Raw genomic sequence first — 17926 nt, 5'->3', positions numbered from 1 at the left:
TATTTCAGTTTGTGAGAATACAAGGGAACTACAATGGGGGATTTTCAAGAGACAAAGCAACAGTGTGAACAGTTAGTATCTGCAGAAATGTAGCTACTTCTACAAGTTTCAGAGTGGTAGCCATGTTAGCCTGTATCAGCAGAAAGAACGAGGAGTACTTGTGGCACCTTAGAGACGAACAAATTTATTTGAGCAAAAACTTTCGTGGGCTACAGCCCACTTCATCAGATGCATGCAGTGGAAAATACAGTAGGAAGATATACACACAAACACACACACACACAGAACATTCAAAAACCAGTTGGAGAACACTTCAGCCTCCCTGGACATTCAAATTACAGACCTAAAAGTCACAATTATTAAACAAAAAAAACTTCAAAAACAGACTCCAATGAGAAGCAGCAGAACTGGAATTAATCTGCAAACTGGACACCATTAAATTAGGCTTGAATAAAGACTGGGAGGGGATGAGTCATTACACTAACTAAAAACTATTTCCCCATGCTAATTTTCCCCCTACAGTTACTCGCACCTTCTTGTCAACTGTTGAAATGGGCCATCCTGATTTTCACTACAAAAGTTTTTTTTCTCCTGCTGATAATAGCCCACCTTAATCGATTGGTCTTGTTAAGAGTTGGTATTGCAACCCGCATTTTTTCCCACACACACACACACAGTAGGAATATTTTATATTATACATATAATATATAAAATCTTCCTACTGTATTTTCCACTGCATGCATTGGATGAAGTGGGCTTTAGCCCACAAAAGCTTATGCTCAAATAAATTTGTTAGTCTCTAAGGTGCCACAAGTACTCCTCGTTCTTTTTACTTCTGCAAGTTATCTACAGAATAAGTAAACTTAGCAAGATTCAGTTTAAATAGACATCCGTAAGTGTCGATTTCAGCTCACGCACTGAAATAAGTGAAAAAAATCCACTGGGAGCAGTAAGCAGCAGCACAACCTCCCCTGCACCTGCAGGGATCAGGTGTCAGCAGCCCTGCAGCTGCACAAGCTCTGTACCATGGCCTGCTCCATCATTCACCAGCTCAGAGTGCATGGGCCATCCTTGGGCAGAAGTCATTCAGCACAGGGTGGCCACTCCTACAGCAGAGGGCTCATCCTCTTTGTCAGGGTCCTTGCAGGACCAGGATATGTTCCTGGTGAAGCTGGCCATAGACCTGAACCAGGATCACCCGGGGGGAACAAGAGAAAGGGGCCTTTCTAGGAAATTGGGTATCTTCTGGGAATCCATTGACCATACAATCAAAACTGATGTGTTCTGCAATGTCAACATATTTGTGGGACATTTTACAGCAATACATGCCAGCAGGCAAGGGTGAACATTTTTTAAAAGTCTGTGAGACCAACAATGTGAGCCCATCAGATTTACGTGTGCCCCCTAATCTTTTTCCATCAGTTAAGTTTTCCTGACTCAAGACAGCAGAATTCATTCATGAGCATTGGAAGAGCGTGCCAGACGCCCTCATTAAAGAAGACACGGTCACCTCAAAGAAGGCAATGAAACTACATCAGATGATCAAGAATGATGGAAATAACTGTATTGCAAGTTATCTTTTCTTTGTGTATTTTTGGGAAAATCCACAGGGTTCATTTGCAAATGGAAATAGATGCACGATGATACACCACTGTGATACGCTGCTTAACTGAAATTTACAAAAAGAAAAGGAGTACTTGTGGCACCTTAGAGACTAACAAATTTATTTGAGCATAAGCTTTTGTAAGCTACAGCTCACTTCACCAAATGCATCCGATGAAGTAAGCTGTAGCTCATGAAAGCTTATGCTCAAATAAATTTGTTAATCTCTAAGGTGCCACAAGTACTCCTTTTCTTTTTGCGAATACAGACTAACAGGGCTGCTAATTGGAAACCTGAAATTTACAAGTTGCTCTTGCTGTCGAGAATGCCGTAAAAAGACATGGAAGTCTAGCTAACAGGCTCCAAAAGGCAATTCCTTTAATCTGGAATGCATCCTTTTGCATCAGAATTTCAAAGAAAACTGAAGGCATATCCTGCAATGTACCTGACAGACTCTATGGATCAGGATCTCTTTTTTGCCAACTGTAAAGTGTCCGAGTCATTTGTCAAGGCTCAGATGTCACACAATTTTAGTAACTATGAAAATATTTTGTGTATTTTCCCTTGCGAGAAGAGATCCCACATGATTTTGATTTGTACGTGATATGGGAAGCACCATGCGATGACAGTGTAACAGCACTTGAATACTGAAGAAGGGAAACTCAGTCATTGCTTCTCATGTCCAGTGTGGCATTATATCCACTTGTAGTACCATTAATGTCAGCGTCTGTGGAAAGATCAGTCTGTTCAGAAAAGTTTAAGACAAACATTGCATGTGCTTCTCCGAAGACCAATTTGGGCAGCTCAACGGTTTGTACTACAATAAGGACAAACTCAAATTTAAAGAGCTTTCAAAATCTGGCATCATCTCCTGGCTCTAGCAAAATAAAATAATAAATAATACCCGTTTGGGGGTAAGGCGGAGCCCAAGATTCTCAGCCCCCAACCTCCTAGCTGTGGGAGTGGGAAAAATTCTGTGATTTAGACAGTTTTAGGCTTGTTACAAAAAATAAAGCTTTAACTTTTGATTCTCAATATCTAGCTTCATTAAATAAATTATTGCCTGAACCCTACCTTAGTTTCCTACAACTGTGAAAATTAAAACTAATACAATAAATGCTTAGAACCCATGATTTTGGGCTACTGAAGAAATTAAAATTTTAAAAGTATTTACAAATAAGTCTATACTATCCACCAAAAGGCTAAAAAAAATTTAAAAATAAAAATTCTGTCAAGCTTAAAAACAAGTAATGCCCACATTTCATTGGAACTGATCCAATAAGCTCTGCACAAATCACTGAAAATTTCCAGTTTTAGCTGATTAGAGTATCTACTAAAACCAATAGTTTGGCACTATTTTCTTTTAGAGTTAGTGCATTGTACTGTTTCATTTTATGTTATGAAGACAATCCGTGTCTTTGTGAGACACATTACAATATTAATATAATAGTGACAGCCACAGCTAACGAGCATGAATATTGCACACATTTTATGTCCAAGTACTTTTGCTGTACTCAGTCAGCAAACTGAACACATCAACAACAAGACATTTCTACAAAGATTTGAAATTTTCCTCAATAAATTCATTTTCCAACGTACCTATACTAAATACATTATATTCTGTGATGCCCAAAAGCTCCAGATTTACAAAATGCATATGAATGAACAAGTTATTCCTTCGTCTACGTATTCTCAGTGCGTCCTGTCTTCTCTATGAGGTCTTTTAGGTTGTAAATTCTTTAGGGAAGGAAAACTGTTTTTTGTAGTACTAATCTGGGGAGTTCCATATCACTTTATGGATTTCTTTGAGGAAATATTATTCCACCTTATCACTAGGTTTCAAATTGCAAATTTCTACTAACCGTTTACAGTTTATGTCCAAGCCTCTGCCTCACTAACCCAACGTTGTTACTTCCAACCTTTGAGTTAAAAAATACTCACTCACTCCGATATATTTTGGGACCTTGGCTGACATATCCTGTAACATATCATAAAACATCTTTTTCCTCATCTGGCTTTTTTGTTGGTACATAACACTGTATGACAGAGTTTGGGGAAAAAAACCTCTAATCTGAAAATGAGCTCTAATAATTCTCTCTTTGACTTATTCCTACTCAGTCAGTGCGTTTGCTCTGCTTCATCTGACATCAGGATTGCTATGCCACCTTCATGTCTACCATCCCCATTCCTGGGGCAGACGATATGGGCAATGACCATCATCTTCAATTTTGTGAGGGTGAAGTTAAAAAGAGGATGAAGAAGTTTAAAAGAAGACAGACCATCAACAGTGCACAACTAAAAGATCCAAACACAACAAGGATGCAACGTGACTTCTATGACAAGTTAATATGGATACCATCAGAAAAAGAGGGCAAACTAGAGAAACATTACACTGAAGAACAGAGAAAGCAGCCAAATCCATCAACATGGCACTCAGAAGCCTGAACTGACCAGCACAAGACTGAAATGGACATATACCTGGGGGTGCAGGAGGATAATGAAGGGGGAAAAAAGCAAAACCCGACATTTATCTTGTGTAATTCCAAGCACATCACAAGGATGTAAGCAATAGTAATAGCCAAGTGTATCCCATTTTTAAAATGGGACAAGAAATAGCAAGTCCATAGCAGGTTCAACATTTCCAGTCAGACACTTACAACAGCATACGCTTGCATTTTGTAGCACAAATGTCCAACAGTTGAAGAAAAAAAAAAAATCAACTTTACTCACCACTGATTGTGTGTAGTGGATTTTTGAAGCTTGAAGCCTCTGACATGGAAGAATGTGATATTTTAGAACACTTTTGAAGTCTAGTCAGTCAGCACTCCTGTTGCAAAATATCTATTTTACATTGCAAGTATCTTAATGCCACACATCTGATATTCACTGACCTTTCTTAAAGAAATCTACATTGTAAAGCTACTGCATTCTAACTCCAAATTCCATTTAAACCCATTATAAACTCACTTCTAAGGTCACAGAAAGACTGGGTCTCCATAACTGGAAGGGTGATGTTGCAGCAGAGTTGTTTAACACCTTGTGCAAAATTCACCCCACCTTTTAAAGAAGGCAGGGGGAAGCAAATTGTTCCATATTATACATTTGCTCCAAAGGACAAGATTCTATCGTCTATGCCTTCTGCAATGTATTACAGACTTCATTCTTCCTACTGGAAAAACCTTATTATCCTATCAAAATGTGTCAGAAATGAGATATGGAATATCTCTTTGAAGATATCTCTTTCCCTTTGAAGGTTACAATAGAAACGCTATGCACAGAGAATCGTGTTCTGATTTATTTTTACTGTAAATATTCTCAAGCTTGTTGCTTATCTCCACTGTGTGTACTAAACCATACCATGAATGGAATGTTTTCCTTCCTCAGTTTTAAGAGGCCAGTTGGACAATGATCTTGGATATGTTTCTCAGAAGAGCTGTTTCCTTCTTAGAGAGACATTATCAACTTAACTGCCCCCAAACATGTCTAAAAGTTTCATATCTGCTATAAATTTCAATACCCAATAGAACTAGAATTGAAAGAAGTTACCAAAACATGCCCTTTTCCCCCCAATTTGTTTACTTTATGTATTTACACCAGCTTCACTGTTCCCATGTATAAATTATAAAACATCAACCAGGTAAGAGAAAAAGCCTTAGAATTAAAAAACAAAACACAAAATCAAAAACGGGTTATTTAGAGTGCTCTGGCCATAACTGGAATTTTTGGTGAATTTAAAAACATTTATGTTGATAGTCATTTTGAGGTGTAGTTAAAGGAGACAATCAAACATTTACACTGGAAGATATTACCTAATGTCATGCCTTGATGTTCTTACATTCAAAGATGGGGTCTTGTCTTTTGATGGTTTGCATGCAAAGACTAAACATCACACAGGCAGACACAAAAAATGCTGAGAACAGAAATACAGAATTTATTTAATACTGCCTATCAGTTCTGATCCCACTCTTTGAAGCCCCATACAAACAATGAATTATCTCTGCTTAGACATTCTGCTTAATGCAGTTTATCAAGTATCTTAAATCCCTGACCTTGTAACTTTAGTCTTATGTGCAGAAGCAGCATAAAAAGGATTTTAACATATACATGTGCAATATTAAAAGAATATTAATCACTGCTAATCAACTTGCTTTGCAAGGATATTCTTACAGATTTCACCCTTCACTGCCTTGTTTTCAACTGAGAAAAATATAAGAACAAAGTATAAGATACGGTAGATGGTAAATATTAGATTGTCTCAAGTAATTGCTCTACAAAGGCCAAATTCATTCCTGATCTAGAGAAATTGAGGGAAATAAGTGGGATTTACACCAGAACTGAATTTAGCCTCAACTTCCTACTTCCCTTCCCTACCCTGTGGGTTATTTGGGAATTTTTTGGGGGGGTGGAGGTGGGGGGGGGATGAAGGCTAAGCCCCTTATTGTCTTAAGAAATAACTTTTGTTCTAACAATTTCCTTTGGGCACTAAGGTAAAACTCACAATGCTGAATCACAAAATTCAATCTCATAATGCTGCAACAAACAATTACAGGTCATGAGACAGAAAACAAGCTTGTGACTGACAGAGACCTTCTGTCTGTGGAATTAAAAGATATACTGCCTGGTACTATTGTTCTATCAAACGAAGTATCTACAGCATTTTTAAAATTAAAAAAAAATGCAAGTAATTTGAAGCTGAAAATTCTATTTACTGCAAAGGAGGATTGTTTGCTTTATTTTAAAAAATGTTAATGAAGTACATTCTCTCCTTGATATAGAACCCTGTATGCTAAGAGAAGGGGACTGAAATTTTAAAATTCTAGTCCTGACCCTGTCACCACCTGCAGTGTGATCTTGGTTAAGAAGCATCTGTTCTGTGTCTCAGTTTACTCAGGTTTAAAACGGAGTCAATATGTTTGGAGCACGAAAAATACATTCATCCTGTGGAAAGTGACAATTTCTTCAGTTGTTTGTTTCCTTTTAAAGAATACTTATTTCTTTATAGGTGGAAATCAAGCTTTCTAAATGTTAAATGATGCAATGCTAACTTCAGCTGACTACAGACAGCTCAAGTGCCTCTGCTCAGGACTTCAGCATCAATAGAAGGAAGTTAGCAAAACTGGTAAGTCTCATTGCTGCTACTCAGAACCTTGGGACAGCAGAGCTGCTGAAGAGAATCATTTCACTGTCATTCTGCTGCTCGGTAAAGCAATGATCAGCAGCAGAGGCAAACAAATAGAATATTCACAGGCATATACCACCAAAATAAGGTTGAGGGAAAGACTGAGAAAAGATATCTTATGCCATTGCAGTCAGGAGGTTCTGAATTTTAGAGAAGAGGAAAAGATTATTATTCCTTCCTTACACCACCCACGTGATGCATCGAGTTGTTCCTTATCAGCCTAATGATTTGGTGCCTGATAAACTTGAACCAAATAATAAAAATTTCAGCACTTCCTCTTTCCCACAAGCTGGCCTGGGTGCTGAGTTTCTCACCAGAGAATTGCCTTGAAAGCTCACTTTACTTATCTTTTGTATCAATTTAAGTCTAGAAGTTGTATGATAAATTTCTATAAAGCTCCCTCAAAAATGTGGGGCAGTTTAATTTATGAAGTGTGATGCTAGAATGAAAAAGGCACTATGGAGTATTACAAACATTACAATTATTTGGACACATCTAGAAGGAAAAATATATGCATGATTGAAATACCACATGAGGACCTCTATTAGATAGGGGGAAAGTTTTAAAACATTGTTAAAAAAAAAAAAAATCAGCACCCTTCTCCTGAATCATTCTTCTATAAGTTGTAAGCTTTATGTAAATTTAAATTTACATCCCAAACACCACCTTAAATATTTTAAACCCACTTTACAGTCTTAGCTACTGAAAACTATACAAAAAGCAATACAATAGGGCATCAGATTTTCATGCTAACTTATCTATTTTGACATTTTTAGGAAATTACTTATGCAGAGGTCTGAATCCATAGCATACGCTGCTGATTATAGGGTCTGTCTCTTCAGAGCAGATATTGCTCCCTTCCACATGCACTAAGAGTGGAGAAGACTTAAAAAAAAAAATTAGAACATTTTTAAAAAGAAAAACAGGCCAAAGAAAAGTTTGAGATAGGTTAATAATTAGGCAAGGGTTGAGTACAAGTAATCAGTGGCCAAAAGCAAAAGAGAAACTAACAACAGTTAGATCAAGAATCAGTTTGAGTAGCTTACACAAATTAAAAAGAAACTAAAATCATGTGCACCTATCACTGTCCTGAGCACACTACTTATTGGTTTTTTGTTTTTTTGTTTTTTTTTTTTTTAAATCCTTAATGTGGGTCTTCCAGTTAGGTTGTAAGCTCTTCAGGACAAGGACCACCACCTCTTCTCCTCTGTTTGTATAGCACTTAGCATAATCTCGTGAAGCACAGCATTTGGTAAGCTGTGAGAATGACATGAAAGATTTGGTTGTTTTAAAAGCCATCTGCTTTAATATGATGGTAAAATACATAACAGACCTTTAACTTAGGAAATTCTGTTCCTGACACTTGTACGTTCAGGCCTACATTATAATTGCCTACATACAATGGGTCCTGAATCTATCAGCACAAAACAATAAGATAATTGGTCTAATAACACAACATGCCGTGCTCTACCAACAAGAATGTGTGATTAATATTCCACAGAATGTCAGACATGATGCTCCAATTAATCCAGTTACAGCACATGCTATCACTTTCTAGCAGTACAGAAGTTTATAACAAGCATAACAATACAGTCAGAGATTTTTTTAAGTAGGCATGTACTAAAGGGGCCAACTTCTGGCTTAACAATGAGAGTCCACACCTATATTTGCACTAAAGAAGAGGACGGACAATTACAGATTTTAAAAACAGACCTCTTTTAAATTAAAAAAAAATTTAATGGTTTGTCTTTAAAAAGAAGTTCAAAATTTAATTTGAAATTATGACAGTGTTAAATTATAAACTTAGTTTAATCATTTAATTAAAAAATGCTGCATCTATAACCCCATCCAAATTTTAATGAGTTAAAGACTGCTGCTTTTTTAATAATATACAGAATTGAGGGGAAATATCTTTAACTTCTGGGGTTAACTCAAGCTTTATAAAGATATCACAAAATAAACATCTATATTATTTTATTTTGAGTCTTTACAACTGAGTCAATACTGGTATTTACAATTTTTTTTCCAATTGTAACAGCTTTCCGTTTCTCTTGTGCAGAAAAGCTTTTCTTTTGATTACTTGGTTTCAGTTTAGCTAACAGGTGCTAAGAAAACATGTTCGTCATTTGGATTAGTTTCCTTCAAAGTTGAGGAATGAATTCAGAGTTGAAAAACCAGGAAAGCTTGTTTTTGTTCTTCCAATATATGAATAAAAACTGGGTGGGAGACGATGACAGTTACTAGTCAGTTAGCCAGGGTCTAACTCATTGCCATATTCAGGGTCAGGAAGGAATTTTCTCCCAGATCAGATGGGCAGAGACCTCAGGGTTTCCACTTTTCTCTGCGGCATGGGGTCTGGGTCACTTCCTGGTTTGAACTAGAGTGAGGGCTTGTCTACACAGATGCTACTTACATGGACGAGAGGGTTCTCTGTTTACAGTTGCCAAGCCTCCAGGATTATCCTGGAGTCTCCAGGAATTAATGATTAATCTTTAATGAAAGATTGTCATGTGATGAAACCTCCAGGAATACGCCCAACCAAAACTGACAACCCTATCCCCCATCAGCATGAGTAATACACTTCCTGAGGGACAGTAGCTAGGTCAACAAGAGAATTCTCCCGTCAACCTAGCGCTGAGTATGCTGGGGGCTAGGTTGGTTTAATTGTGTCGCTCAGGCGTGTGGATTTTTTCCCACACCCCTGAGTGATGTAGTTATACCAACCTAATTTTATAGTGTAGACTGGGCCAAAGTGGTAGATTTTCTGTAACCTGAAGTCTTTAAATCAAGATTTGAGGACTTCAATAACTTAGCCAGAGGTTCTGTGTGGGTGAGGTTCTGTGATCTGCAGGAGATCAGACTAGATGATCACGATGGTCCCTTGCAGCTCTCAAGTCTATTAGTAGTAGAGCCCTGCGTGGATGCAAAAACTGTATATGCATGTGATCTGCAAACATGGTCTGTGGATATCCATGGATATAAAGCAGATATCCACAGATTTGCGTCTATGAGTCTGAGATTTTAAAAAGGTATTTAGGTGCCCAAAAATATATAGACTGGATGGCTAACTCTCAACTCTGATTTCACTAAAAGAAAAGGAGTACTTGTGGCACCTTAGAGACTAACAAATTTAGTTGAACATAAGCTTTCGTGAGCTACAGCTCACTGAATCCGATGAAGTGAGCTGTAGCTCACGAAAGCTTATGCTCAACTAAATTTGTTAGTCTCTAAGGTGCCACAAGTACTCCTTTTCTTTTTGCGAATACAGACTAACACGGCTTCTACTCAAAAATCTGATTTCACTGAGAGTTAGGCAGCTAACCTATTTAAGCATTTCTGAAAATCCCCCAAGGCATCTATCCGTATCTTTGGACACCTAAATACCTTTGAAAACCTGGCCCATGGTGACCAGAAACAATCCATCAATTCAATATCTATGTCAGTACTATTGCTTAATCAGTTTTAAACACAAAATGTGTTTTCATCAACTTTATTTTCTTGTCTATCCAGTACATTTATTGTAGTTTTATGTAACTAAAAAAATCCAACGTTAAAATGCTGCTTTTGTACATTTTTAATTGGATGAAAATTGGAATTCAAATACAGCTTAACAACCATAAAAATCATTGCCTAGTAAAAAAAATAAAAATTGATAACCTGAATAAATCTAAGTAAAGCTACACAATTGTTTTAATAAATGTGTATAGATATAATGTATTCTCCTGGAAAGTAAAAAGTACCACCATCTTTATTGTAAAGACCATATTTGGTTGTAAATCAGCATGTAATGATCATTATGCCAACCAAACAGAATGAACTTAATTTAGGAAAACAGCTAGGAAGTACAAATGCAAAACAAGATTAAAAGCAAGTATTTAAATCAACGTTTCAGCTTGATTAAAAAAAAAAAATCTGTGATTTAAATCAATCCACCTTAGCAAAAAACAAAAAACAAGAGGTGTAATTACAACTGTTATTTTAGTGGAACTTTGTGTGTCAATAACCCCTGAGAACAATGATGTGGGTGAGAACTCACAGCCTTCAATTCTCCATTAATGAAGTGGAAATGGAGAGCAAAAGAGATTCTGTGACTAAATAACTCAATAAACATGCACAAATGACTAATGGTACATAAAAGAATCAAATTTGAAGTTCTATTTATAAGTTACTTTATTCAGTTACCAGTCATAACATGCCCAATTTATAATAAAATTGACATCACATGATGTGTCAGAAATTTTATACAAGAACATCTTCATAGAGTCATAAAGTTTAAGGGCAGAATGGACCACCAGATAATCAAATCTGACCTCAGGTACATTATAGGCCACTAAACCTTGCACAGCCATCCCTGCAGTAAGCCCAGCAATCAGAATTAGATCAGAGTATTATAAATCCCAGGAGACAAGCTATTATGTGCCACAGGCAAAGAACAAAAAGAACTGAGGTGCACCAATGCATGAGCACTCCACAATGGCAGGACATTAATTTGGAGAGATATGCCCTGATGATCCTATCCCTACCCCACAATCCCAACACAGTTTCAGAATTATACATTACAGTTTAAACTATCAAAAATGCTGATGAGTTTATCTCCTGAAAGCCTCAAGGTGGCCACGAATTTTTCACATGATAAAAATGTTAAAGAAAGAAAAAACAACCCACCAACACACACAAGATTTGCAATTAGAAAAAAAAATTTAAACATACACATTTAAGACTTTCAGCAATCATAATTTACATATCCAATGACAGAAGTCTCTGACTGGTTTCAGTTAATTTCTTCTATTTAAGAATTATTGCACAAAATAGGGCTGCATGCCTCTAGTGAAAAATGTACATACAAAAATAATAAATGTTTATGTATTGTTCTGAATATGTGAAGAGCTATATAAAACAAAGTTTTTATTTATTTTATTCAAGTTCAGTTTGGCAAGTGACTTATCTCTCACACCTTTTTTTCATTTTTGAATGATAGTGACCCCTTAAACAGTAATTAATGTAAACCCTGATCTTGCAGCTGGTTCCAGCTCCATGACCCCTTGCATTTACGTAGAGGAACATGGGGTTCACAGATGTGGACCTCATTAAAGGACTCAGGAATTAATGTTAAAATGAGATACCTATTGCATTTGTTCAGAAATATCAAGGAAAAAAAAAAACCTTGCTATAATCTCTAAGAGGCTTAAACAGTTTTCAGACTTTTTCTAAAACAATACATGATTACTATAAATGAAAGAATAGGGGAATATATTTCTCTATTTTGTTAGTTTCCCATGTGTATCTGACAGAACTTTGTATCTAGCCACTGTCAGGGTGTCTCTTGTATAGGCCATTTCCTTTTTATGTTGATCTTTCACACAGCAGAAGAGAGTATTTTTTTAAAATAGGAAAAGGTGAATGTAAAAGCAAGTATCTTGGTGAGGGGACTTCAGGGGCAGGAAAAGATATATAGCTATTTTAAAGTAGGCCATATTTCAAGTTGATAGTGTCCTTTAATAAAAAAGGATTTTCTATCCACACAACAATATACAAGGAAAGACGTTACGATGTATCAGACAGAGCTTGAACAATATACTTGATATACCTGAAAAAATGAACTGCAAAAGAGGAGAAAAGAATGTTTTGCTGGTTACTGTTTCTTTAGTAGAGACTTTTTAGAAAGGTGGTTTTTTTCAGTTATTAATTTAGACATATAAGCTATTCTCACTTATTCTTTGCTACAGAACCTGAGTAGCGATAGCAACACAAGGCTCCTGCAGCTTTACCTGTCCCAAATGGGGGACAAGACAATGCCAATTTCTTAGGCCCAGACCCTAAAAGACTTCCGTACATGCTAAACTTTACATGCTGCAAGTAGTCCCCTTGACTACAGTAGGGCATCACAGTGCATAAAGTTAAGCACATGCTTAAATCTTTGCTAGTTTGGGGCCTATGACAGCAACACACCATCCCCCCTTCCCTAACCTGAGAACAGGAAGAGCTGCAGATTAGACTGCAATTACTACTGAAGTTTTTGAAGTGCTGAGCTAATATTTTTAGTATAGGTAGCAGCTTAGTGGGTGGGAGGAAGAGAAAAAAACTGTATCCTTCTTAAAGAGCTTTGTGTTTCTCTGGTTTACTATTTTATTGCCTCCACATTACAGACCACACACACTCACTCCACTTATTCACCAGCAATCTTTTGTTCAAACAATGGCTCTTTAGAGGCAGGCCACTGCTTCTTCTGTCCACATTGGTATCAATCACACTGTTTTACAGATCAGAAAAAAAAAGTTAATTTATCTTAATAGGATATAAATTTTAAAGCTTAAGCATTGAAGCTGAACAGGTGAAGTGTGTGGTAAGGGCCACTTTTATTTTGATATAGCAGTATTGTATTCCAAACAGTAGGAATTTCCCCCCATAATTTCCAGCTGTGCTATATATATTACAAACTTCCAGACAATAACCAAGTCTGTAGTTTATTTTTAGAATTTGAGTGATACCATTCTGGCAAACATCAACTACACCTTAACATAAGGAAGTATCTTGGAGACTGCCATATTACATTATTTATACAGCTGTACAGTAACTGATTCCTTCATTTGACTTTAAAGGGCTGGGGGAACAAAACAAATATACCTATCTACTCTATAATGCATATAGAGATCCAAGCCAACACATATCTGTATCAAAACCAAACCAAACCAAAAAAAAAAAAAAAAGCCCCACAACAACACACCCAGTGTTTCAACACTAACAGAAATTAGAAATTTGTGGTCATGCTCAGGCAACACCCAAACCCCTTTCCTTGGGCCATTTAAATTTAAAAAACAACAATACCACAAAAAAAATCCAACAACAATAAAAACCCCCCTGCAGTCTGACTATTCAATTTCCTGTGGGAAATTAGATTGTATTAGATACACTTACAGTATAAAAACCACAGGGGTATTAGCTGGGATTAAGCCTCTAGAGAAGTCTATTAACTAATCTTTGAAAAGAGCAAATAGCAAGCAGCACATAGTATTTCCGAAAATACAAGTCACCTTGCAGGGTTGTATTTTGTTTTGTTTTGTGGGGTTTTCGCCCCCCCCCCGAAAATAGGTAGTTGAACCACTATCCTTGGAATAAGTATATGCTAGAGGATATACATACCCATACCGAATTACTTTCCCTCATATGCCCTAGTCCTTCCCTAAAATAACCAGTCCATTATTTCCTAGCATTTCAACAGTCAGCCCATTACGAGCTACAAGCCCGTACTACCTATTAAGCCATCCGTGGTTCCACACAGTAGCAAAGAGGCGGCTCTTTGACAGATGACATTCTTTATTCAAAGCCATTTTCATCTTTCTTGTATCTGATTTTCGAATTCCTGAGATGCCAGCACAAGCGCCGTTTACTTTTCGGCTAGACAACACAGACACACACACCGCATACCACGCACACCTCCTCCCACCAGCTGAAAATGAAGCCTGCTCGCTCCCGCCTCCACATCACTTCTGCTTTGCTGCCTGGGTGGAGCAGCTCGCCTTTTATAGGGCTAGTTACAAATCGCATTCTCCATTGCAAAACCATTTCCAGATCCCGGGAGGAGGTGGGACACAGGGAAGGAGCAGAAAAGGTGGAAACCTGGCTGGGGGAGAGAGAAAGGGGGCCAGCAACCGGGGGGGGGGGGGAGAAGGGAGACAGGGGGAAGCAGAGCTGTGGAGAGAAGAGAAGACAGAGGGAGAGGAAGTAGAAGGACGAGACAAAGGAGGGACTATGGGGGACGCCAGAAGGGCTGGCTGGGAGCCCGGCTGGGCACCTGCCGGCCGGGGGCGGCCCGGCTCCCCCTCGCACACGTACCCAGCAGCAGCAGCCGGTGCGTTTGCTTATACTCCCGCTTCTGCTCCTTCAGCACCCGGTCGATGCTCTTGCTGACTTTCCTCGCCTCCTTCTCCGCCTCCCGCTCCTCCAGGCGAAGCTTCTCCCAGGGTCTCTGCAGCGCGGCCGGCTGAGGCGGCTGCCGGGGCTGTCTGCCGCCGCTGCCGGGTTTGGCCAGCGGCGGCTGCTCCGGGGCCGCCCCGTTGCCGCCTCCGTTCTGCAGCAGCAGCAGCGGCGGCGGCGGCCCGTCCGCCTCTCCCCGGAGCTTGTCTGCAGGGTGGAGCGAGCCCCCGGCCCCCGGCTGCCCGCAGCAGCTGCCTCCCCGCAGGGCCCCGAGCGGCTGCGGCTGGGGGGCCGTGTGCTCGGCGGGCTGCTCGGGCTCCGAAGCGGCGCTGGAGATGGAGCCGCCTCCGCCGGGGTCCCCGAAGAGCCGCGGGCGCAGACTGTAGCAGAGCCCCATGGCTAGGTCCCCCTCCCGGGGACGGGCTCTAGCGCGGCGGGGCTGGGCTGGACTGGCCTCAGCGCTCGCCGCTGGCCCTGCGCTGCCGGGGTCCGGGCGGGGAGGGGGCGGCGGGGAACCCCTCACGGCCCCGTCGGGCCATCTTGCATTTTCCTCCTCGACTCCAGGCGGCTCCTCTGCTCAGATCACCTGACACGGAGCTGCCACTGCCGCCGCGTCCACCTTACCGTAAATACCCCAGCGCAAGCCCACCGCGCAGGCACAGAGCGGCGGGGAGGGGAGGCCTGACAGGCTCACAGCCATCGCCTCCCACAGATCCTGACAGCTATCCCCTCTCACGTCACAGCCCCCACCGGCTGCCCCCCCCACACGCCGCCCGCTCCTCCCTGCTCGTCTTCTCAGCCCCCCCTCCACCCCCGACTGTGTTATCGCGCATCCCTTCCCTCACACACACAGCCCCCCACCCCCTTCCCCTACTCCGGACAGAGACACCCTCTGTAAACTTCCTCCTCAGACTTATCCCCCTTCTTCCTTTATACACGCACCCCTCACCCCTTCCCTTACACCCAGACACCCTCCATGAACTTCCTCCCCTTCCTCCTTTATACACGCACCCCTCACCCCTTCCTGTACACCCAGACACCCTCCATGAACTTCCTCTCCTTCCTCCTTTGTACACGCACCCCTCACCACTTCCCTTACGCCAGACACTCCGTAAACTTCCTCCTCAGACTTATCCCCCTTCCTCCTTTATACATGCATCCCTCACCCCTTCCCCGTACACCCAGACACCCTGCATAAACTTCCTCCCCAACCCCCCTTCATCACTTACATACCCAGCCATCCCCCTCAAACCTCCTCCCTTATCCAAACACACAACCACCAGCGTCCCTTTTGTCACAACACTTTCCCCTACCCACTCATATATACAACCCCCGTCAGTCGCGTACGCCTCCCAACTTCCTAAACACTCAAAAACCTGCATAGAAACAGGCCTTCCCATCCCACACACCGAGCTTTGCCCCTAACAGCTGCCTAATGAGGTAAAGCCGTTAGAGGGGCTGGTTGAGGCATGAACTATTTTACCCTTAACAAAGGATAGAATGATCACCCACATACACTCATTCATACAATCCCCTCATACAGCCACAAGCCGCCCATCTCCATACTCTCAAGTTCCCACACACTAAAACAAAACCTCCAATCATATACACGCTCAGCTTCCCCCTTCACACAGAGTAATTCTGGAGAGGGACTTCAGACCTGGTGGTGTTAGAAAATAATGGAGAAAATATCTATTCAGATTTGTCCTCTCTCTTGCTCTGTACCCAAATGTTAATTGTAGTACTCTACTACAACTCATACTGCTTCGATTGCTGAATAGAGATGGATGGCACTTAAAGGCAGGCTGTGTCATGTTGAACGATAAGGGTGGCTATACACATAAGAAATCTTGGACAAAGACTACTTTGTCTTCTCACTTAATGTTACAAATATGTCAGATATGCTTTAGCGCAGCTTCTTCCACTCTGTGCATCCTCCACATCTCAATTTTCTACTGTAATATTTAGTGAAATTTTCAATCTGCCTATTAAGAGACCTGTTTGTGTGGGGTAAGGAATATTTCTAAATTGCAACACTAATGACATAGGTAGAATTCTTAAAATATAAGTTTTATAACTATTTTATGTTAGTTTTAAGAAATATAAGTTTATAGTATCAAATAGGATCTCTTGATTTGTTAATGTCTGCAATATAATAGTAATGATTCTCTATACCAGCTAATAACATTTCTCTAGACTTTTTAGTAACCTTGCAGCAGCATGTCAATTTCTTGTCATGTAATATTTTCCCTGACCAATAATATATGAACAGACAACTCTATTTATAGCCTATTTTATTAAGAAGTGGATGAAGCTAGTGTCTCTGTATTCCTTAGTGATGAGACCAAGTTGGCAACAGTTTTTGGATAAGAGAAAGGGAGTTGTATTTATGAAAGATCTTTCCATGTCCAACAATTTAATTAACATCCCTATCAATATATATTTGGGAAGCATTTATAGTCTTGCATTATCTTTCACTGGGAAAAGACAACACGCTGCAATGAAAGAACTAGATCCTTGTAAAACTGAGAATTAACGATTCCATCCTGCACTATATAAACAGAATTTTGCCATTGACTCCATAGTAATAGAATCAGGCCATTGTAGACATTTGGCTGTAATCCCACTCACAGTATTTATCCTTGCACCAAATGAGAACATCTGCCTTGTCACCTTGGAATGGAGTGCACTTGTTGCTGTTTCTGTTAAAAATTCTTAATATTTCACCTTTATTATGTAGTTCTTTCTTGCAACTGGTTTCTACAGTACATGACCAACTATATATCAACAACAGGAATTACTTCACCCAGCACTGAAATGCAAGTATATCTAAACTGGAAATCAGTAGGTGTTTTAACAGTCCATAACAGTACACCATATTTTAGGACATAAAGTGAATAGTGTTCCAAGTTGAAATTACAGGGGGAATTTCAGTGAGCAGACTGTAATTATCCAACATGGAATCTGGCTAGTTGGGAGTAAGACCCCTATACTCACAAGTGTTATTATATGTTCAATGACCACAGCTTGCCAGTGCATTGGTTTTGTGTCTCCTCCAAAAGATAGAAGAGGGAATTTATAGAAAAAAGTACTATTTCTTTTTTATATCTATTTAAATTAAGGGCCCAAATTAAGGAAGAAAGATACCATTTGAGGGTCCACTTCTTAATTCTTGACTTCACTAAAGTTGACATAACTATCACATGCTTAAAGTTAAGTACATACAAAAAT

The 17926-nt window shown here is 39.7% G+C and overlaps 1 protein-coding gene across 1 annotated transcript in view; it reads right to left on the bottom strand.

Moving 5' to 3' along the window:
* GNAL (G protein subunit alpha L) overlaps positions 1 to 15240 on the bottom strand; it is a 325074-nt gene extending 309834 nt beyond the window's left edge. The window contains exon 1 of the mRNA XM_077810454.1: positions 14615 to 15240. Coding sequence (XP_077666580.1) covers positions 14615 to 15092 — 478 coding nt within the window. The 5' untranslated portion in view covers positions 15093 to 15240. The remainder of the gene's footprint in view (positions 1 to 14614) is intronic.
* Between the last annotated feature and the right edge of the window lie 2686 nt (positions 15241 to 17926).

The sequence above is a fragment of the Eretmochelys imbricata genome, chromosome 2 (assembly GCF_965152235.1).
Source record: "Eretmochelys imbricata isolate rEreImb1 chromosome 2, rEreImb1.hap1, whole genome shotgun sequence".
Classification (NCBI taxonomy): Eukaryota; Metazoa; Chordata; order Testudines; family Cheloniidae; genus Eretmochelys; species Eretmochelys imbricata.
This window is presented reverse-complemented; position numbering and strand designations above follow the sequence as displayed.